At 48.7% G+C, this 23,867-nt stretch overlaps 4 protein-coding genes across 4 annotated transcripts; 1 reads left to right on the forward strand and 3 right to left on the reverse strand.

Annotated features, from left to right (window-relative positions):
* Positions 1 to 3,449: 3,449 nt before the first annotated feature.
* Positions 3,450 to 3,900, forward strand: N7473_001834 (uncharacterized protein; the record flags this gene model as incomplete). The annotated part of the gene is made up of 2 exons (XM_057147774.1): positions 3,450 to 3,468; positions 3,518 to 3,900. 2 exons carry the CDS (start codon positions 3,450 to 3,452, stop codon positions 3,898 to 3,900), a joined length of 402 nt encoding a protein of 133 aa, XP_057011428.1.
* Positions 3,901 to 14,962: 11,062 nt separating this feature from the next.
* Positions 14,963 to 15,151, reverse strand: N7473_001835 (uncharacterized protein; the record flags this gene model as incomplete). Its single annotated transcript, XM_057147775.1, has 1 exon — positions 14,963 to 15,151. One exon carries the CDS (start codon positions 15,149 to 15,151, stop codon positions 14,963 to 14,965), a length of 189 nt encoding a protein of 62 aa, XP_057011429.1.
* Positions 15,152 to 20,786: 5,635 nt separating this feature from the next.
* Positions 20,787 to 21,294, reverse strand: N7473_001836 (uncharacterized protein; the record flags this gene model as incomplete). The annotated part of the gene is made up of 3 exons (XM_057147776.1): positions 20,787 to 20,842; positions 20,891 to 21,181; positions 21,231 to 21,294. The coding sequence occupies 3 exons, from the start codon at positions 21,292 to 21,294 to the stop codon at positions 20,787 to 20,789; spliced, it is 411 nt and encodes a 136-aa protein (XP_057011430.1).
* A 709-nt stretch (positions 21,295 to 22,003) lies between these two features.
* Positions 22,004 to 22,777, reverse strand: N7473_001837 (uncharacterized protein; the record flags this gene model as incomplete). Its single annotated transcript, XM_057147777.1, has 3 exons — positions 22,004 to 22,229; positions 22,551 to 22,582; positions 22,727 to 22,777. 3 exons carry the CDS (start codon positions 22,775 to 22,777, stop codon positions 22,004 to 22,006), a joined length of 309 nt encoding a protein of 102 aa, XP_057011431.1.
* Positions 22,778 to 23,867: the final 1,090 nt, after the last annotated feature.

Genomic DNA, 23,867 nt, shown 5'->3' on the forward strand with positions numbered 1-23,867 from the left:
AACACTTGTTTCCTTCTAGAATCACGACGGACGTTCCTGTGAGTGGTTCTTTTGAACCTGGGAATTTATAAGCTCCTGGGAGCCTCCCGTTTGCCTCTAGAGATCCAAGAATTGCATGCTAGCCTGAATCAGAAAGCTAGGCTGATGCATCAGACTGAACAAGCGATATAAAGCGACTATTCCATCAACCGATACGTTTTGCGGTCTATTTGAGTACCATTTGGAATCTTGACGTTTGTACATGGTACGTTTTTAATATTCAAACAAATGACGCAAATTCTCGGATGCAAGAATTCGAAGATGCTGTTGCAGCTCCCTCCAGAAATCCTTCTCCACGTTTCAGGTTTCTTGCATTCATCACGAGATCTGCTTGTGATGGCCCGTGTGAACAGCTTTTTAAGAGACCTATTCCTCCCGTGTCTCTACGCCTTCAATGTTCGCCATCAGGAAAGCTCCGCCTTGATCTGGGCCGCTCGAAACAACAAAATCATTCTGGCAAATCGTGTGCTAAACGAATATCGAGGAAATGCCAACACGACCGATTATAGATTGCGCACCCCTATTTTTCACGCCATTCAAGTCGGAAGCGAGGGAATGATTCGAACTCTTTTGGAAAGCGCGGCAGACATCAACTGGCAAGATGACCAAAAGCAGACCCCCCTACTGTACGCTCTGCAGCGGGGACACCTGTCCATGGCGCGCATTTTATTGCAACATTTCAATCCATCAGTGGATTGTACGGATTTCAAGGATCGAAATGCCATCTGGTATGCTGTCGCCAATTGCGATGAGGATTTGGTACGACTGCTCCTGGAACTCCAAAGCGACATATGGATGATGGACTGCCGACAGACCACCCCTCTCAACCTGGCGATTTCCAAACGGAATTTGCCTATCACCCAAATGCTGCTTCATCATTCAAAAGTTCATCCTTCACAACCTCGACTGGTGGATATGAATGCCGGAGACCACCCGCTTTGCTTAGCCGTCGACGCTGGTCTGAAAGAAATCGCTCAAGCTCTGATTAACTATGGTGCAGATCTCCATGTCACGGACAGATACGGCCAGCCCTTGTTGCACCAAGCCGCCAGCAACGGGCATGACGACGTCATCCAACTGTTGCTGAGCCATGGAGTCGATGTCAATAGTACCGACCCAGGGGGCCACACAGCACTGCATTTTGCTGCATTTTATGGGCACAAGTCAACCACAAAGCTACTTTTGAGCACGCCTGGAATTGACATTACTGCTTCTGATAACGAAGGAGCTACAGCTCTCTGTGCGGCCGCTCGTGGGAACCACCGATCCGTCGCATTGCAGATCTTGGCCGAGGAGCCAGCCAATGTCAACGCACGCTGCCTTGGCCAAAAGACTGCTCTTCACTTTGCGGTTGAAAATAGAAACGTTCTCCTCGCTTGTCTGCTTGTGGACTTGGATTCACTGGACCCAAACGTCTGCGATGACCAGGGGTGGACAGCCCTCAGCTACGCGGCAGGTCAGGGCGATCTGCGGATGTTGGAGCTCCTCCTGACTAGGACCGATCTAGATTTGAATGTGTCGCGAGCATCTCCCATTTATCTTGCTGCCGAAAGGGGACATCTGGAAGTGGTCCGCCGACTTGTCTCCCTTGAAGCGGTTGATATCAATCAGACTGTCTGGCACAAGTCTCCTCTCTTTATTGCGATCGAAAACGGCTACCGTGGCGTTGCAAAGCTACTTCTTGAACAAGGGACTCGACTGGATGTTAATGCAAAGACCGCTCTTGGGGACACCGCACTGCACATGGCTGTCTCTTATGGGAATCTGGATATTGTGGAGCTATTGCTTCAAGACGATCGACTAAATGTCACGGGTACTAATCGATATGGAGAGTCAGCCCTGGAGCTGGCAGCCCGTAATGGGAAGGAGCACGTGGTCAGGCGTCTTTGCCGCGACCGTCGTGCGAGAAATGTTCGCCACTTCCGGGGCGCCATCGAAGCAGCATCGAACATCAGGATTCTTTATTTTCTTCAAGAGCAGTTGATGAGACATGACGTGGAATACGGTGTCCGTCGGTCAGCTCGACTAGCCAGAAGATTGTCCCAGTTCGCGGAATCGAGCACCTCTTCATCACTTCGACGGTCGGCGCGCTTGTCACAGCCGCGCCTTGACAGATCTTAGATGATAAGTTCCGGTCGGCGTGGAGTTTGGATAATTTGACGAAGTTTTGAAGAGGTTGTTCCATAGCTCACTCGTGACCTTGCTGCAAATGGGTCGCATGGAAAGGGTAGAATGCGATCGCCCAGAAATTTCGAATGAGAATCCAGTCGAGAGACACTGTTCGGGGATCAAGATCCTGCAATTAAGTATGCGAAGTGAGATCAAGCGGTGGTCTGGATGGATTGGATGTTAGAAAATTAGCATGATATCCGCCCTCCCGACTGCAGCGACTATTCCACTGGCATCAGCGCCATTCCAAACAAGCGGATCCCCGATGCAGATCGCAAATGGCCTCTCGGTGCGGAGCGCGGTGGCCCCGGAGACGGAGACGGAGACGGAGGTTCCCGGAGTAGCTTGTGGGGCTCCATCTCCACTTGATTTCCGGCGCTGATCACCCACTTCGCGCGCAAGCTGGGGGTGTCTTCAATGTGCAACGTGCAAAAGGTAATTCAAATTGAGCTCGAGTGTATCTTAGAGACAATTCCATCGCATTTTAAAAGGTTGAGAGCTCACTAGTAAGCATCCAAATCTTCGATGCATCTATAAAGAAATTGACAAACCCTCCATTTCCTCCAACAATTCCTCCTTCAATTTCCGCAGCTTGAGAAAATATCCTGCTTGAGAATTGGCGCAATTATACGTCTAAAGACACGTGAGCTAGTTAAAAAGTAATGAACATTTAAACACAATCCCAGCGTTTCACCGGTGCGACTTGAACGATAGAGGAGCTTCCTGAAATTGAGGATACGTAGAATGGTTCTGTACTGCGCAAATTCTTTCTGGGTATGCTATAGACAATAATTGTGGGCTACACACATTCTGAATTTATAATCCTTCATGAAAGCCTTTTATAAATGTGATTGCCCTCCGTCTGACCGGGTCGGAAGCAAAGTGTGGAGATACCAAGTCCACCAGCTGCAATGATAGTATCTAGATACGACTAGAAACATGCACAAGAAATTGCTGACGGGAGGCCATAAGGAGCATTCACCGTTATCAATGATGCTATTATCACCGTTGAACTTTTTTGGTGTCCATAAAGTTGACTTCGTGGCTTTGGATAGAGGCCCCTTCACCATGCCCATAGATAAATCTTGTGATTCCCCGACCGCCCACCTCAGATATTAGATCCCCTCAAGGGCTCCTCCAACTTCCAGGAGCTCATTGTCCTCAGAAACTGCTACGTTTTATTGACTTTCTGCCTCTGGCCCCTCTGTCTTTTGCTTTTCTCGAGCCGAGGACAGCTGAATATGGGAATTCCCGAGAATGGTACGTACCCTATCTCCAAACGTAACGTACTTAGCTGACTGGAGTGTAGACGATGTTGACCTTCATGAATTTTGGTGCAACTCGTCCGACATACCATCCATGCCCCCCTGCCTCGCCACCGACCGTGATGGATTTTTACTAGATCCAACTACCGAGGACCAGCCTGTTGGGTCTATCGCTCCGACACCACTTCCGATCGAGTGTATTCTCTTTCCTGACCCCCAGAATCTTCAAGCGGGCTTCGTGTGGCCGGGTCCAGATCCTCTATCGCACACCACTGAAACCGACGACATATTGCTCTATATGTCGGCATTTGTTCCGGCCAGACTACTGCATTGGGTGGAGATTCATCTTACAGGGCTAGATCGGATCACGGGCGAAACAATTGAGGAGCATTTGTTCCTGTCGGGACATATCCTCCCGTTGGAATAAGCAAAGACATGTTGTACGTAATCCTGCTAAGCTGCGGCTCCCGCCGTATGGATTCAGGGGTATTGGACCTTGACCTGGGACATACATCTATCTACATCAATCAATTTACTTTCTGCTTTTGGAGCATACATGCTGTCCACTTAACTGTGTACACAGTACCTAGCTGGTGATACCAACAGTTCCATCTGTCTCCGACCAAATCTGCCAGAGGTGATCTTTGCTGGGTGCGCAGACAGATGCTGAGCATCATCTCTGGGCCTAGGGATGACGAGCCGAGACTCTTTTTCCGATTGTTTTTACTGCCGGGTACGGAACCACTTACGTATATATACCGGACTCGGCCCTGTCTTCACAGGCAAATCTTCCCTACATGCCTGAATCCAGATCTCTTTGTACATAGCTTGATAGAGAATTACAGGTGACCTCTTTGTAGCTGGAAAGACAGGTCTTTCATTGCTACTTACCCAGATCTCTGCTGCCTTTATTTGCCCAGTGTTGGAGCAAAGTTCTTGTCAAAACAAGAAGTATAGACTAAGGATGTCACCCATGGTGCCTTTTTGGTCTAGCGGTAGGATGGCCCATATTTTGTTCGACAGTTCTTCATAATACCAAACGTCTGCACAACAACATATGCGGAACGACAATAGACGAAACACAGACTGCTTAAGATCATCTCGAGAGCATTCGAACAAAGCAATCAGCATACATTTTACTCCTTTCCCTTCATAAACCCAAACTTGTGATAGGTAGGAGGATGGTTAGCGTTCTCATCATTTTCAAATCAAATTCGCCCTGCCTGCAGTTCTTTGTTGGCTCAACTATGGTTATGATCTCAATGGAGAGAGCGGCTTTACTACCTACTTCTATGCTGTCGACAAGACAACCTGGAAAAAGTGAAGAACGCGGGCCGGAAATTAAAAACTGGTATAGTGCTCTCTAATAACCTGATAAACCACGCATAAAGAAAAAGTGTCACAATTTTTCCACAGCGCTCCACTGCTGGAATTCATCCTGCAAATGGGTGGCAGGTGAGGCATCCTGTGATAGATGCTCTACAGAGTGGACATCTCTCTGGCTTGTCGAGATTTTCCACGCACGACCGGCAAAACATGTGCCCACATACAAGTGCCGCCTATTTCCCTGTCTGCTCGTAGAAAACCGTGCACTCTAAGACTAGCTTTCTGCCTAACTGCGAGAGTTTGGCTTGTAGCTTTTGATGCTCGTCTCTCGCCACGCAAAGTTCATCTTGGAGCTTTCGGTTTGTATCTCGCAATGTTGTGATTTTATGGTCAAGTGCGGTTCGGAGCTTCTGAAAGCATGGTCCTAGTCTTGATCAGCCACGGAAGATGAAGTCTAATCACGCGATCAGGCCATACCAAGGTAGACACTTCGCTCGATTTCGTTCGTTTTCTTTTCCGTGATATTGTTGTCTCACGTGTATCTGCGCTTAATTCAACGAGTACGCCGGCAACTTCCATATATCTCGAATCTGCCTGAGGGTGGATCCGAGGCCGTGAATTACCTGGGTCGGTTCTTGGAAATCTTTCTTCATTTTCATCTGACAATCTAATTGTGTCAGGATGGTTTTCGCCTGCACCACTAGTCGTCATATTGAGAAAGAAATAGGTGGTGCGCGATCTCTGAATAGAACGATGAATTAGAACTGGCCGTGACAGGGTAAAGAGTGGGCAGGCCATTAATGTATTTGTGAACGGCGCTAACAAAGTCAGCCCGCTAACATACCCGGACGGTGCCACTGCACTATTCTAGGCCCTTGGCACAGCTGAAAATCAGCCTCTCATTGGGTGAACTAGACGATTGTATGCCATGCAATTTTCCACATAATCTTCTAACAAGATTGGACTAAATTGGATGTTCCTATAACGGGGGACGCTCCTGGAAGCTTGTGTGACAAATCCTGGGGTTACAGTTTCTGCTCCTAAGGCCCGGTATGTTTGTTCCTAGGGCCGATCAGCCAGTTCCTGGAAGGGGCATCGAGTTTCTAGGGCCTATGCTGACCCTGGGAACCGATAAACTTGCACATAAGATTGGGGAGATCAGATTTTTGTAGCTCTGATGTATAGCGAGGACGGTGAGCGTCGTGACAAAAACCCGTCCATTATCCACCATGACCAACGTGAGGAATCCCAAAAAAGGGGTGACGACGGCTTTGGTGTTTTCCGTGTAGCTTTATTTTGCGGCAGCTTAAAGAATGGAAGATAGAACGTATATGTGGAGTTTGGCTGGTGAGGTTCGATAAGAGGCATCTCAAGCGCGTCCCAGGATGATACCCAGGTTCAACATACTTCTCAGGCTATTCAACCCTAAACAGTCGACTGAAAAGAGCAATACCAAACTTTCTGGAGGCCACCTTGGTCTCGCAGCATGATCATCACCTTGCGAAACTAGAGCCGATCTATCTCTCTTACACTGGGAATGCAATCATTTCCCTAAAAGACAGTCCATAGCGAGGACCGAAGCATGTGACGCTTCAACGCAACATAAACGATGATCATGATGATGACCAGACATCCGTAGGCAGCTGTTGGTATCACCAGCTAGGTTCTGTGTACACAGTTAAGTGGACAGCATGTATGCTCCAAAAGCAGAAAGTAAATTGATTGATGTAGATAGATGTGTGTCTTCCGTCAGGTCAGGTTCCAAGATACCCCTTAATCCCACGCGTCGATACTGGGCAGTCATAACACCGGAGCCGTAGCTCCGCGCAAGAATGCGTACACCAAGCAAGGGATGTTGTCTCTCGGCTGACAGAAGGATATATCCCGACAGCAGCAAAACCAATACCTCCATAGTACATCTGTAATATCGAAAGCGGCTCACTTTATCGTTAAACCCTGCAAACAGGCCTTGATATCTATGAACACGGTTCGCAAAATACCCTCCGACAGAGAGGACCGCCAGGCTCAAAATGAAGTGAAAGCAGCCAAAAGAATAGTGGGCATTGCTATTCTCCTGTAAGAGTCGCGGGTGGATCAGGAGCATGCCCCCAAAAGTTGAGAATAAAGCCGAAGGGAGAGCCAAGATTACCATGCTCTTGAAGACATCGGTCATCACATTTTCAAACGTAATGGAAAGCAAGGAGCCCTTGGTACGGTCTGATCTTGCGCGATCTCGCAGAACGACCGCAAAGTGAGCGAGCGCTGAGCTGAGGCTAGCTATAGACAGCCAAGTGAGGGCGAGAAAGAAGATGAGGAGACGAATGCGAATCTGAGATGCAACTGCGACGAAAGACATGATGTAGCTGGATCTGCAACTCGCCGCTTTTGTGTATCTTGAGAATCGAGTCTGTGTTGTCTGTAAACAAGGTCAGATTGAGCGAAGATTGAGAAAAAAAGTTGAACAGGCCATACATTTAGATACGTGCTACACGGATTATATATAGGCTCGCGGCGTCTGGTATAAATAGCATATTGAGGCTCTTTCTTTGCCAAGATACATGGCTCTCCTGGGCTATTTGGCAATCTCAGCTATCATTTGCGTCGTTCCGCTGCTGCCACTAAATCCCCCCAGAAAGAAGTATCAGAAGTCTCAAAAATATTTAAGTGCGTTCGGAGATTGACTTGGAAACTGGTACCATTGTTGAAGAGTTTGAGCGTCCAACACCACCCTCGGGTATCAGTCGATATGTCGCACTGCTTAATATCTTGGATGGTGGATGTGGGATAGAATGAATATTGTATCACCGTATCTTTTTCTCGAAGCACTAAGGCGTCTTTCGGGTTTGAAAGCTGGACAGTCGGCACGGAGCTGCGATCCAATAGATCTTGAACGTTCAGCGTAACGCCGGAGGTGAGATCCATTTCGGCACCAGGCATGACAGTGTGGTCTTGGAGACACTCTCGGAACAGTCTCCACGAGGGTGAAAATTGTCGACCCTTATTGCAAATATACAAGATGACACAGCTTTTCCCGGGAAGCGTGCGAAGATGCGACCCGACCAGTACCGGCTTTGCGTTCTGTTCGTCTACCATTTTTCTAAGCCACTGATCGCTTTTGAAAATGGAAAACCAAAGCCGCATGCGGTGTTGATCCGAACCCCACGCTTCATGGCCTAGACACGATAGGAGTTTTTGCTGAGCAAAAATCGAAGTATAAGAACCGATGTGATCAATTAGCTCCCTGGGAAGCTTTTTGATCCATTGAATAGCGCTGATTCCCGTTTTTGCTTTTTTGGACGATCTGGGTTCATTTCCAAAGTACAGTGATCTTTTCATATGGTTGGTGGCTCTGGTTTGTTAGATAAAGTTAAGTGGCGGAGAACCGTCAAAATCGTAGCTTCTGGACAGAAGAAAGAAAGATCTCACACATCAAATGCATATAAATTCAGGTTACGGGTGAGGAGAGAGAAGATATATAGAGGATTCTCAGTACCATTCTTGGGCTTCCTGCCAGTGCCTAAAAGAAGTGGTACGATCAACAGCGTACGACTTGAAGTCGACCCTATTGCATCTTCAATGATCAGTGAGGCATTTTTTCTGAGCAAAGTCCAGCATGTTCTCACATTTTCTTTAGAACTACATCGAAAAATGAGGCCGTTACTGTAACAGTTCCACGGGTCCGTCTTTCTGTGATTCCCATTAGCAAAGTGATGGAGAAACGGTAGGAATACTAATGTACTGTATAAAATTGTGACTTTTGGATATGATCCAGCAATTTTCCATCCTGATATTGTTCAAACGCTGGACCTCTATCAACGACGGCGGTACAAATAAGGAGGTTCCTTCTCCTGGGACTGATCAGCCTCATCTGTCAGCTCTTTCTGCAGGTGTAGGACAACCACCATGAGTTGAGGTCAGCATGCCTGCAGGAAAATAGCGTATAAGCTTAGAATAAATTTTGATTGGACAACAGTAATGCACCGTTAGAACGCCTCCATCAACTATTTCCAGTGTACTGCTTTCAAAGAGTGCCGCGTACGTGATTCAACGTTGAAGGTCAAGTTCATAGCACCAACGATCTCACAGCATTCACTGGCCGATCCCAATAATAATGCGGTACTCAATCTGCAAGCCCCAAGTAAGAAAATCTATACACCTGCTCACCACCTCAGATTGCTGTCTCGATCGCATGGCGATTGATCACCGTTGCTCAACTTCTCAACCACGGCATCTATGGGTGTGAAGGGGCTTGACAGGCAATATTTAAATATTCTGGGCTTGTTCCGAGTCAGTACTCTCTTCATACATACTCTCACAACTGGATTCTCACACCTGACATCAAGGAAAATGCACCATCACGGCGCCGACTGTTGCGATGATAACAACCTCATGGCCCAAGCGAATCAGCAGCTGGCATGCGAGCTGCTCTAGAGTCACGCAAGCACACTCACCGCATGCCTGGCCTCCTGACGTGTCGTCTCCCTCGGCAGCTCCTCCGGCTATGTGAAAGATTGGGCGGCAGCAGATGCTTTTCGAGAGTTATACCAAAACTGGTGGGTACTGATCTCCTTTGCGGGACCGGCGCTGATTTACGCAGGAAAGACGCCATTGTGGAGAGGTTTCACCTTGACCGCCAGGGCTTCCAGCCATTTTTTGAGGGCCGCCGTGATCATCTCTGGATCATTGTTCCCGACCGGTCCATCCCCGACTGGGCAGCCGAAAGCGAGCGTCGACGTGCGCTGGGCTTCAATAAGTATGAGAAAAAGACAGGTCGAGTCATCATCGCAAATGCCTGCACGCAACTCTCCATCGATGCCCTTGGCATGGGCTTCACCACTAAGGACGCTCACCACCACCTCGTGGGACATCACGGCGAGGGTCTCAAGCTGGCTGCGTTGATCCTCTCTCTCGACGGCTACCAAGTGAGCATTGCGGCGAGGGGGTGCAACTCGAGGTTTGAAATGCCCACAGGGTTCAGATAGATTTCTTGCGTTGTGACACTATCCCAGAAGTGTGACGTGGTCGCTTGGACCAATCCTTCCACCGATATGGGAAGGATGTGTTCCCACATTGAGAGAGATGTCACGGTGGTGATTAGCGCGCGATGGGCCAACTCAGGCTCGACTGGTCGCGTCCGACGCTCGGCTAGCAGGCCGTCTCTTAGAGCCGTCGACGACCATTCGAGTCTGGCAATACCTGCTGCGCGAATCAGCATATAAGCAGTTCTTTTACAGCGAGAATAGCAATGATCAGGTAGGTCTTCGGACGCAGACTCTTTGGCATTCTGATGCCTGATGCAGACAGACTGTAAACACAATCCGGGACAGCCTCGGCAAGCGCCCGACGTGCCTGCCCGAGACGCTATAGAACCTTCTGCCTGCCCACTGCTCAATCCGAACCGTCGAAAAAGAGCAGCAAGAGCTATTCAAGGTTGCGAAGCCCTATACCGTCCCGAACACGGCATTTGCGAGAATAGTCGATCAAGCTTTGCAGGCCTATTTTGCTCTGCTGAAATTCACCGATCACATTCCGGTGGTTTACGTCAAAGGCTTGACTAACAAGGCCGATGTATACTTTGGCAAAGGACAGGGCACGTTGAAGATTCATCACCGAAGGTTGAACTACGCTTCCACATACCACCAGTCGTTCTTCGGTCCTAGTCTCCAAGCAGCCTCGCTGACACGATCGCCCCGTTCTTCTGTGGTCATGTAGTAGAAGAGCTCTTGGTTCGATCGATTGCCTTCATGTTCAAAGCACATCCGAAATCTCGGCCGGCAGAGATAAAGTTCATGCGTCAAATTGGACGACGACTGCGATACCTGCCACAGAGCATCAATTTGAAGCGATACCCCGGGGGGCATTCTGGTCAGCTGGGAAGATAACGAGACGGAGGCATTTCGCACGCTCGGGTCTGGCGGCCCGGACTACCATGTTGTGCTGCATGAAGGCAATTGTGCAAGTGCCGAGACGGCGCTTCTCCACGAGAAAGCAGGTCAGTGGCAATCGGCCATTCAAGGAGATACAGCTAACCCGTCATATAGCCCTCACCAACGAAGTGGTTCCCTGTGGCTGCCGTCGGCAGTTCGCTCGTCAGACACATCGAATGCGCCTCTTTACCGGTCTGTCGCACACATCGACATATTATGCCATGATTGCGCTGGACGAGGATCGGGCATTCTACGGAGTTCCATCTGATCGAACCTCGCCAGGGTCGTTTGAGAATGGCAGAACTACTCTCCAGTAACATTCGGACAATGTATGCCACTCTCTGCAGCATATGAGGCTTTGATGGGAATATGCAGTGCGGGATTAACTCATGCAACAAGAGCACAAATGGTAACTTCATTGTATTCGGATCAAGTATGATATATACTGATATTCTACGTGTTCCGCAGGCGTCCGAGGTTGACTCTGATTCGTATTATTCAAAAGCTATTGCACGCCGTCATACTGTCGAACACCCAGATCTCACGATCTCTGCATCTATAATCACCAAAGTTTGATGAATTATTAAGGGTGCGTGTTACTAGTCTTCTCGCACATATGCAGCGCAATTTGATTCGCGGCGGTGACCAGAACGGATGGTCATCTAACAACTGTCTAGGCATGTGCGGAATATTGCGAATGAATATTGGCCCCTTGCCTCGCACACTCGATCCATCTACCCACCACCGACGTATGCACCACCTTGTGGCTATGATCGGTTCAGACGCGACGACCGGCGAAGCGAAGGAGTCGGGTTAGCCAGACGGACTGACCGACGGACACTGCGTCCCGCGCCGGACATTGTTGATCTGCGGCGCGATGACACTAACTGCGCCGGGAGACGGGCTGAACCGGCCCGCTGAGGGTTTTCGATGGTATTCGTCTCTTCCGCCACTGGAGGTGCATGTAATCTCGCGTTTTCAACATCTATGTCGGGATTTGTCGTGATCGTCCTCGGCGGGCGGAGCAGGGCATCCAGAGCGTCGTCCCTTCGGCTACGGCGTATGAGCATTGAAGTAACTGGGGAGGCTAATCGAGACTTACCAGGCACAGCAGGACACGTTAGATGCCACCTCGCGCTTCTCCAGCCACTCCTCCACGCAGCCTAGGTGAGCTAATCCCCGGCACTGTTTGCAACGGAGGATCACGCTCTCATCCGCTTGGTCTTCGTCGTCACCCAGACAGAATGGACAATGTATATGAGACACCTCGTCGCTACGAGTGAGGCTGTGCAGTTCCAGATGTTGCATCCCCGCCCCGATATTCAACCCGGATAGAGTGGCTGGTTCAGCCGACGAGATACACCACGGAACACTGTCGGTGCGCAGCATCGATGCCGTGACGTATCGAACTGTCCTTTCCAATGGCTCGAGAGGAACGGAGTCACGGCCCGGTAGCATTTGTCTCTCCTCGTTCTGACGAGTAACCCTGCGGGGAATCTCCGACTCTGAGGGACTCGTGAGGGTGGGTCGCTGGCTCTGACTGGCATCCGTATTAAATGCTACAGAAGCATCCTCGGAGATGTGACCGGCTTGTTCCGGGCAGCGAGCCACGGCCTCATACCACTGCTGGCCAACCTGGTTGGCCTGTCGCTGCCGGTGCCATCTGACACAGAGAAAGTTTTTTGCAATATCACATAAAATAGGCCGTAAAGTCGAGAAGTCGGGTGGTCGTGCTGCAAGATTTGCCAGTTGCTGTTGGCCAGCCTTGATGTCTTGGATTTTGATGGAGTTCTTGCACGGTGCGCCCGTCTTGGTAGTCCCGCAGCAGATTCGAGCCTCCCCGATACCTATCTCGTTAAGAATAAAACCGCCCCACGGTTGGTACGAAGACATGACTTGGTGATATGCTGGAAATGAGAAACGATTCTAATGATTGAGATGCCAACCAAGGGCCGAAGCCACTCCTTTATACCCCAGTACGGCTTCGTCTGAAATCATACGAATTCACCTCATCAGCAACATCACGCATACGGAGCTGCCTACCGCAGTGAAGGAATGTGTCTTTTCTAGCTGAGGTCTCCTTGTTTTGGTGGTCATGAATTGGATGAAGGCGACCGCCTCTCTATGCAGCCCTGTGGCATTCTGATAAGTCAGGGACCCGCGACAAGTCACCAGTCATGCTTGCAGAGATCCTTAGGGAGCTCCTAGGGTCTTTAAAGTTCCCTGGAGCTCACAGGTATGATCCCCGCGACAGACGCACCGTCTTCAGGAGCTTTTGGTGCGTTTCCAGGAGCCATTCAGTGAGATGGTACGACTGAGAAGTAACAGCAAATTCCCAGAATTCTAATAGCTAACCAGTTGGTACGAGCCTCTGGCGCCGAGACTTCTCATGGATATTGTAAAGTTATCAGTAGTTGAGGCGTCGACGTCTCTGGTGGCACTTTAGTCCACTGTACGCTCCTACTTTAAAGTTGTACATCAAGATAGCACCAATAATTGCACAGCACTCATCGTTCGAGCCTCAAAAGTATACATTTGTTGACGTGCAAGCTCAGTTAAGATGGTCAGTAAATTTACTGCCCACTTTCAGACTTCTTCCATCTGACGCTGGGTAATGGTGGCCAAATATTTATGGAGGATTTCAACTCCGAAGCTTATTGTATCACTGGAGAGGCCAGCATAAATACCTCTACCTATTGAACAAGGTACTAAACAGTGTTCTGTGGCTAGTCAGAATATGATGAGGGAAAATGAGTACGTTCAGGATGAAGCAAATGTTATCCATACCCTACACAAGGAATTGTCTTTCGAAAGGCGGGGAATATAACACGACCAGACGAACAACCGATTGCGATTGTTGTCGCAGATACAGTATAGCAAATAAAGAGGGATTAGACAGTCGATACTGTGCAGGCAACCACAACAGGTTGAGTCCATTATAGCACGCAGGCCAAGCATTCTGGCCGGTCATGCCCCGCCACAAGTCACTTGCATGCTTCTGGTCGTCTTAGAAGAGCTCCTAGGATATCCTGGGCTCCCTGGAGCTCACAAGCATGATCCCCGGGGTGGAGACACTGATTGATTGATTGATTGATTGATTGATTGATTGATTTATTCATAGGCTGTCCCAGCCGCCCAATTAAGTTGGATTATAAACCACAGCCCACTAGGCTAGGTACGGATTCGTATTTTGGCCTAGTTGGGTAAACCAACTGGTTATGAGCCCGAATTAGCGTAACCTTTGTGCACGCTGGTTCAAATCCCACAGTCAGCATGTTTGAGCACCCAGAGCCACCAGAAGAAGGCCTATGATTGGCCGCACAGCCAGGCAACAGAGCTTCATGCACCGCCCCCAGCCAAGCGTCTATGGTTTACGGGGGAGAGTTGGATTATAAACCACAGCCCACTAGGCTAGGTACGGATTCGTATTTTGGCCTAGTTGGGTAAACCAACTAATTAGCAGCTATGCAGCGTGTTCAACTATCAATACATGTCTTCCTGCTTCCTGCATTCGAAAATGAGTCGCTCTGACCAAAGTGACCTCCTTCTCCTGCTTCCTGCAGTTACACCATATTCATAGTTATAATATTTGTTCTGTATCCATGACTTGTTAGACCTTTCCTGGCCCTTTCTGCTTCTGTTTGACAAAATCACTCGTCTGCGGTAAGTTGAGCACCGTGGATGGGCTGCCGGTAGGGCCCCTCCTGTAGAGACTGCGGTGGTTCGTTCTGTATGTTTGGAGGTACGCTACTTTGAGTGCCGATGTTACCGTATGCGTGTGGTAGTAGAAGTGTTTGGGGCTTGCTCGTTGATGTGTTCTAGGTCCGTGTTGATTTGTGGCCGCGTAGATGTTTCGTGACAGAAAGACGTGTCTGACGCGCCTCTTGGCACGAAAATCTGTTGGGACGCAAGTCAACTGTGAAGTTGCAAAATATTATAAGGATCGAATTGACGTTCTGAACTGTTGGTGGTGTTTTTGGAAGTGGTGGTGTTGTTGGTGTCGTTGTTATTGCGGTGTCCAAATGTTGAGCCCATGAATCAACCATCTCTGCCCCGAGCCCAGCGTGTCATCGTTCATCTCCAAGCCGTAAACCGTTGTCGGGCAGGACGGACGGAGTGACAAGTTCCGTTCTCCATCGTGGGGGCGGACGTGAGGGGGCACGACTTCCTCTCGGGTCCTGGTTCTGTATATTGGTGTTTCGTGAGGGTGGAGGTTGATTTTGACGCGTTGCAGCATCAGAGCAGAGTGTGGTCGTCGTTCTTGGGCGTAGGTTCTTGCAATTGTTCTGACTGTGTTGTGTTGATCATGTCCGGCCTTCGGCGTCGCGTCTGCATCGCGTAATCTTCAAGATCCGGCACCGTAAACGATTGTCGGGCGGGATCAATGGAGTGGCAGGGTCCATTATCCGTCGTAAAGGCGTACATGTGAGGGGGCACGACTACCTCTCTGTACTGGTTCTATGATGTTGGGTGTTTCGTGAGGTTCGGAGACTCGGTTTTCGGCGCGTCAACGCGGCGTGAAAAGGGGGAAGATCGCGTTGTTGAGCTCCTCCTGGCACTCAGAGACAGCCAAACTGTTTCTCTGAGAGTTCCCAGCGGGCACCACGTGGAGGTGGGAGCTCATCGCCCGCCGGGGTGGAGACACTGTCTCCAGGAACATGCAATTGGCTCTCAGGAGCCGTCTTTTAGAATAGGAGTCCTGAGAAGCCATATCCAATATAAAAGTCTCAGAACCCTCCTAGAAAAGCAGACACAAGTTCGCCTCATCCACAAACTTGCCGTCTTCTGCATACTTCTCGCAATCTATAAGAGCATGTCTTCCACGATGGTCTGTTCAATGTTGCTGCTGAAAAATCTCAATTCTTTCGTGAGGGCATTGGCTAATTTCCTGTAGGCAATCCTCCAAAGCCTACCAAACCAAATTCTCATGCTCGTTGCCACTCAGCTAAACGTTCGTGACATGGTCTCCTTGGGAAAATCATGTTGGAATCTTTACTGCAGATTGCAGCCCAGCATCCTCAAGTACAACATTCAACACGAGAACAGCAATCTCCTGCACCTGGCAGCCAGAGACAACGACTATGCTCGGGCCGAGCTCATGCTTCTTTATGGTGCCAATGCCAACACCTTCCTGCGTGGAAAGACTCCGTTGATGAGAGCTATTCAACGTGGATCGTAAGACGTTCTCGAACTTCTACTCAGTCATAGGAATATTGATCTTCGGGTACAAAATCGAGAGGGAGAAAGTGCCTTGACCTACGCCGTCCAATACGGAACCTGTGCCGGCAAGGGAAGGTTGGTCAACCCCCAGCTTGACAACAAAATCCGACACGAACACGACCGAACCGTGCCACCTGTGGCCATTTGCACAGGTCACATTGGATTTCTTCCGTGGCTATGGATTCCGTTCAATGATCTGAGAGTTAAGCGCGGTCGAGACTATCGACTTAAAGACTGGGTTCGACGGGCCAAGTCTCAACGTTGATGCAACTTGATCGTTTCCGAGGGGAGCATTTGGACTTTGATAAACTGTCAACTAAGTCCGCCGTTGCACTGGTGAGATTATCTATACTATGTCATGAAGAGATCTGCCGCCTATTTAAAGCACTCATGAGAGTCAGATTACATCCAGCAACAAATCGAACACCATGAGCTCTTCGAAACGTCGTTTGTCTTCCCCTAATGACCAGTCCTCCAAAAGACAACAAGTACACCGAGAGGCTGACGGTGAGCTGCCGGAGCAAATTCACGATCAAGCACCTGAGAAAATTATTTCGGCTGGTGGGAACAAGGTCAAATAGCCTCCCACTTATGGTATGACAATGCTGACTCAAGATGATTCAGACTCCCGCTCCTTCAGCAAGCCTCACCACAGAGTTTGACTACGTATTGCGTCATCACAACTCCCTCGCAGCCCCCGTCGTCGGCCTTCTTGACTTGTATCTCTGCTTGTGGAAATGCTATGTCGTCGATTCTGCATTGAAGATACGACTTGAGGAAGAGCAACGTCATCTTCAGAGGTCAATCGAGTGGCTGAACGCCGAATGTGATGTACTGCGCCAGTGCTGCAACGATCAGGCTCTGGAGCTGTTTGGCCGCAGGCAAGCTGTGGCTGCCTTAAATGATGGAATTGTCGAGGTTTTGAAGGCGAGCGAGAAACGCGCCTACAGGGTGATTGAGTTGAAATAGTGTCTCTATGGCACGATAAAAGGAGAATAGAAGAAGAGCTGGTTGTTTGTTTGTGTCCGTTATGTGTGCGAGTCTCATTCTCTGTGAGCGATCGCTTGCTTTTGCTATGGCCAACATCACTTGTTCATGGCTTCTGTGTGCGAGTGTCTCTACAAGTAAATAAGTCAGCTACGAAATATTCCTCCCATGTTTTAATCGGCTTCTGTTCCATTCCTACTTTCAAAGTCCTTTCAGTTTTCGATATAAATCTAATCAATATTGCAGAAGATTGGTTGTTCCATTTCAACTCAACCCGTATAGGGAGACCTGTGTTGGAATTGTGACTCTTTTTCCACTACCACTATCCAGGGTTAGACTCTTCCCTTGGGACACTTTGCTGCGGATGAAATCTTAATCATACTTTAATTGCAATAATTGATTTCAGCCACGGGCGATTTCTTCAACAACAATGGCATATCTGAGACTTCTGTAAACCCTTGCTGACACAGTCGGTTATTCGTTGGTTATATCATTTATGCCGACCCATCGCAATGAAGCGTTACTCTAGCGACTTCAAAAGCGGAAGAGTCTGTTATAGACTTATTATCATCATCTTGCATTTCCCAAAATATCTCCTATCAGAGAATGATTGTTCCACTGCCGCCATGTTCCTTTCACTCCGCATCACTTTTCACTGTGCTCTGGGCTAGGACCCCCTCGGAGTACCGGTCCCAATCCTTGAGAATATCAGACAGTCGAAGCCGGGATGACTCCAGTGCCTGATCAAAGAATTGCAACCGAGCAATTTGATCATCGTGGCGCGACTGCATTTTGTTCCTCTCGTCGGTCAAATGTCGATGAGTCTCCCGCAGAACGTGATTCGCTTTGGCTAACTTGCTTCCCTCTATATGCTTCGAAGTGCATGACTCCCACAAGCGCCGATACAGTCCCACAATTCTCGCGGCTTGGAACGCAAGTTTAGGGTCTTCGCGTTCGAGCCGCGTGAGAGCTTCCATAGCAGGCTCAAGCGGCTGATCCATTAAGGGAGGTCTCTGTGGATCCTCGGGCTGTCCAACGGTGGTCAGCTCAATCATCAAAACGGTCGTGCTTTCCCTACTCACTACAGGTGGGTCAGAGGGTGGATCGACCGCAATCTGCGGCTTGTCTTGATTCTCGGGGGCAGGTTTGCCGGTCAGAGGATGGTCATTTGCGAGCTGATCCTCCGGATGGTCTTTGCCAGGTCGGGCCTGAGAAGCGTCCATATTAGGTCGAGCGTGATCGTGGAAGATGCTTTTGATGCTTCCCGACGTTGCACGAGAAGTTATATCTTTTCGATGTAGGTTTCAGTGGACTGAAATAGAAAATTCTCCAAAATACTGACCTCACATGTAATTAAGCGTAATATTGGGGTGGTGAAACGTTGATAGTGTGAATCAACGGACTAATTCCCCGGTGAAACGATCACCTTCCCCGCTCATGCCCACGCTGCTGCGCATGAATGAGGCCAGTTGCATCAGATTCTTTACACGGCTCAAGGTTTTAGGAAAGCCGATCTACTTGCAACAGCTGCACGTCCCATACAGTACAGCATTCGCTAGTCGCTACCTCTTCCTTGCTATTCAATACCTTATCTTGTTGACTTGCCTTTCACGTATGTCTCCCAACTTGTTCAAGGCCTGATCTTCGTGCCTCCAGAGATTTTTGAATCTGCCCATCAGCCATTGCATTCACAGGTTAAGACAGCGCCCTCATCGGCGGAGGATGATGGAGGAAACTACCAAACGGGTAAGGAGTCACGGTCTACTCCGCAGAGAGCGATTAAATCAAGCACATCACTAAACGAGCTATGCAGAATGGAATCTTTCCTACCCTTCGCAGGGCCCCTGTCAATGGCCTGTTCTCCAAGCTGGTCACAGCCAAGTCGCAGTACACTGGATCGGCTTCCTAGGCAACATCTGGCCCAGCTTGGAATTTTCCATTCATGCATATGCCAAGCAAGCCCAGCATCAGAATCTTATATGGTTCAAAGACGACTCTGACCTAGAGCCTGGAGTTGAAGTCTTCGCGAGAAACCCCACTGCCGAGTCATGCAGTGTAAGCATCCTGAATAGGAGCGACAATGCCTTATTTGGTGAGACGCCGGACAGTGAGTGGAGGACGACCTCCTGGCACGACTTTGAAGAATTCACACGCCTCTTCTGTGGCAACCAGGGATACTCGAGTCACAGTCGCAACAGCATACCCTGGCTGTTTCAGCGGCGACAATTCAAATGCAGCGTTGCGGGGTGTAAAGGTCGGTTTCGATACTTCAAAGGCCTTCAGCGTCATCTGTCCGGCCACTTGGCTGGAAAACCTCATTCTTGCTGGGTTCCGGGATGTCCGCGCAGCTTCTCACGTCGCGATAGCCTCAAAGCTCATTATGCCACGCATGGAAAACAGGGGGGCCGCAATCGCTACGTGGCTACCCTTGATCGGACTAGCCCTGTATACGATCCTTGTTTCCGTGGGCGGCTGACGTCCGATGGTTGGCCCGTCATAGAGGAAAACGTAGGCTTGTCCGATATATAAACTAGTTTATTAAGGACGAACGGGGAAGAGCACGAGGTATGAATTATCCTTTTGTGGTAGCGCGCTACGTTAACTACGGACGCCAAAGGCGATCGCAAAAGAGAGTTACGAAGGGAGTGGAAACACGAGCTGTATCCGCGACACAGGCCTCTCTACTTGGGCGAACTTCGTTTTCGCGGACATATTTATGTGTTTATAATGACAAGGCACGGGAGAGAGTTGATTAAACGCAAATTTTGAATATCGTTCGGAAATAACGATGCGCGGAGGATTCGAACGCACGACCTCGAAGAGGGAGTTACCAGTAGGCCAAAAAGAGAAACGACTACTGATGGGGACAAGGTTTAATGAAACTCCTCTTCTTTGTCACCAGAGCATTGACTTCCCAAGCTCTTCTGAGCTCCAGATAGGTTTTCGTCCTTCTCCGTTCTCAATTCGGACAGAAAGTTGCTCGGAAAAGCAACGGTTATTCCAAAGGGCAGTCCTGCTGAATCCTTATGCATCTGCAATCATTTCCATGTGTTGTTGCTGATGTTAAGCCATAAATTGACAAGATATATTTCGCCCATCTAGCGACAAAATGTACCCGCATATACGGTCAAAGGATTTACGACATTCGGCAGGTTACGAGGGCTTCAACCCCTTTTCCCTTGTTATGTGAGCAAGGACACTTCAACAGGTCCTCGCTTCCGTTTTGTCTCTTTTTTTCCTCAACTAATTCAATCGTCTCTTTTTGGTTTGGTTCCCCTTGCGTATAAGGTCACATTGTAATTGCAAAACTGCACAGTATCCCACGGTCATGCCTGTACTGTACCATCGTGACGTTGCATGTACCGGTGCTCTCAACCAGTTCATGTCGCTTGACTGACCAAACCCTTTCACTGCTGGGACCTATCCACACGGCCCTATAGCTGATAGAGGAAGACTTCTCTGACCTTATGTGGCGGTTCTTGGAAGGCATTTTCGTTCGAGGTGTGACATTTGGTTGCTATCTTCTTGGGTGCTTGAGACTGGGTATTTTCGTCACTTTCTGGTCATTATCTTACATGCCTGTTACTTTTGAATCACTTCAACTTCAACCCAGAGTCACATCATCTTTGTGGATGGATGTCCTTCTATCCTTGAAGGACTCTAACTTTTTATGATAGAATCTTGCTGGAGGAAAGGCGGTGCACGAATGACGGAATTTATTGCAGTTCAGAGGAATAATTACTTGTTTTGATATTTGTGAAAAAATAAATGAGGCCATACCTTCAAGCATCGTCACTACTCTTAGTCCTTTCGAGGGGTTGTATAGTAACCACTTCCCAGATCCATACAGTATTCACATTTTCTCATGCTCCTCATTCTGCACGCGGCCAGCACAAGGGAAGCGATAACCTGTCACAACATTATAATTGTGCTTAAATTTGATGCGATGTGACTCACCTGTCCAGGTTTCTGCCTCGTTCATTGCCCGGGCATACCGCCCATAAACAGTCATCTTCCTTTGACTGATCACCTCGAGACTCAGTTCGCCTCTGTTGATTTCTCGACGGAAGGCCTTGACATCCAAAGCCGCTTGGTAGAGGATGTACTTGCGGTTTTGCAGATCCCGTGGAGACGTGAGCCAATGACTTGACTTCAAAAAGGCAGTGTCAACACGCAACGCCTCTTTAAGCCTCCGGAAGAATGACCACGACTCTCTCGTCTTCCAGAAACTTTGAGCACCTCTCCAATCTGCATTTATTAGATATATACCACTCTGTGCTTCTGCCAGTACACGTACCATGCTTGACGTAGGGGGGCGGCTCTTCGGTATGTTTTTGACCCACTCTGGAATGTTCCACCATATTCGGATCAAAGGAGAGGCTACAGAAAAAGTATAGGAGGAGGCGAGGGGCTAGTTATAAATATTCTATACATATATGGGACGACACTGTACAACAGAAAATTGATGTCTCCAGATTTCGCCTCATGAAACGTTGGTACTAGAGGTAGTTTTTGACCAGAGATGGTATGTAATTGTGGATGCTAGCCACGACATACCCAGAAGCTGGACCCTTCTGAGGTAGTCTCAACGGTGAAAGCCAGTCTGGGTGAGAGGAAGACTTCTGTAGCGACGTGAGTCGTTTCGTCAACGCGAAATTTATGTGAATTGCGATGCGACGCTCGTGATTTGCAAATACGAACATTTTCCGCGGAATCCTCACTAGGCTTCATTCTACTGATCCACCTCATCTACGCCACCATTCATAATATTGCTTATACTTACACCATCCGCAATTGTTCGGCAACTTTGCACAGACCAATAACCGTTTCTCCTTAGCAATCTCCTTCGACTGTAAGAACTCATGCTCTCCATGGTGCCAATTTCAACGCCTTCTTCTGTGGTCAGACTCCTTTGATAGGGCCATTCAACATATGAAAAAGTTGGCTCATTAGTAAATGTTCAACGTTCGTCGACAGTATTCCAAAATTCGGCTCTGAATTGGATTACTTTTGGGCCATGTGGAGGAACGACCAATAGTGGGTCGTACTCTACGTGTAGACAAACCGGTCTTAAACAATACTTGAGCCATAATAGCGAAAGAGTCTGATGTGTTGATGTGTTGATGTGTTGATGTGTTGATGTGTTGATGTGTTGATGTTGATGTTGATGTTGATGTTGATGTTGATGTTGATGTTGATGTTGATGTTGATGTTGATGTTGATGTTGATGTTGATGTTGATGTTGATGTTGATGTTGATGTTGATGTTGATGTTGATGTTGATGTTGATTTTGACCCTGCGTTGGCGGACAGAAGGTTAGTCGTTCAACGGGCGCAGCGGGGTCACACTCGTTGAGCAGATTTTTGTCCGACTTGAGGGAAAGACCCACCCACCCGCACTGTTATCAATCAACTTGGTCTTCTCGTCGTATATTCAGCCTCATGTCTCCCTGTGAATACCAGTATTATTTGGACAGCATACTCGTATCCATGGTCCTAAATCTCTCCGGTGGTCACACAGTGTTATGACCAGTGAGGAATCTACACCAGTTTCCTAGGAAATATGACTGAAGTACATCATATAGTTGGGAATAATACAGTTCCCCAGACACACCTACTGCCGGACTAGACCCAGATCATCATCAGATTGCTGTAGTGTCAAGTTTAAGTGGGGCACTGGGAAAGTAGGTACGTGTGTCTGAGGACAATCTTTTTTATTGCCTTTCCTGTACGTAACGGGTACTGATTTAAATAATTTGAAGTGCCAGGACATTCAATACACAATAAGATAGACTGAGAGGATGAAGTATTCAGCAACTACATCGATCACAGAGGTGATTTGCATGTGGAAAACCAACGATGCGGGATGAGCCTGAAACGAGCACAACTTGGCACCGAATTAGTGCGTGGTCGAGGTCCTCATTGTGAGCTTCCACCTGGGCATGGCCGACGGACTCGGAAGGCCACCCTCTATTCCCGACTTTCAAGACCGTGATACACCGGCGGCTGTCTCATCAGTAGCACAGTCAGCAGTCTACGTAGGCCTAAGTTTACCGAAGACCAGCCTGTAAAAGCGACTACGTAGATAGTTGAGGAATTGACCGCAGGATGGAGGCACAATAAGCCCCTGCCGCCAGCCTCCAGAGCTCTGTCCAGCATCATGGCTTCCTCTTCATAGCTTCCAAGGTAGACGGAAGAACGTCACGTCATGTCGCATCATCCACGATCAGAACGATGATGTTCTCAAGATCAAGGCCAGAAAAGCCTGCTGAGGTCGGTAGAAGTGGTCAAAAATGAACGACCTGGGGATGCCATGGAATTAAGAACCGTGGAAATCATACACCCATAGACACACGGAATGACACGAAGGTGTCGCAGGAACTGGTTGAAGGAGACACAACCTCCGCAATAACAGCGAATTTTGCACGTCCACGCCATGCTTCCTTAGCGCGAACGACCACTCATTCTTGGACGGCCCATCGAACAAAGAGGATGAACGTGATGGATCTGTAAAATAGTCTCTGACGCATCTAGCGTGATGTGGCTATAAGCATTAGATGCCTCTCAAGCCTGTCCCGCGTTCGCTTCTCTCACAACAGGCTTCTCCAGCATCATTGCTTCCTCTTCATAGCGTCCCACACCTACCCAGAAGCATTTCTCGGATGGAATCGACATCATTCAACACAGAATTCTCTGCGCTTTTCTGCTCAACAATAAAATAGGGGTCCATTTTCTGAAGCTCAAAATCAACTTGGCTTCAGCAGGTCCAAGACTTCTGCTCGTCGGTCACGTGATGAAGGAGAGGCGATAGGGTCCCCAATGAGGAAATAAGCTCCACCGGTGTGGTTCAAAATCAGCAACCACGTGGAAAGATGCATCTTTCCCTATTTTGAAGGCTCTATCAGGACCAGGATAGACTCGACAGTGCTAGAGAC

Source organism: Penicillium subrubescens (genome assembly GCF_028828155.1).
Source record: "Penicillium subrubescens strain IBT 31985 chromosome Unknown utg000002l_segment0_segment0, whole genome shotgun sequence".
Classification (NCBI taxonomy): domain Eukaryota; kingdom Fungi; phylum Ascomycota; class Eurotiomycetes; order Eurotiales; family Aspergillaceae; genus Penicillium; species Penicillium subrubescens.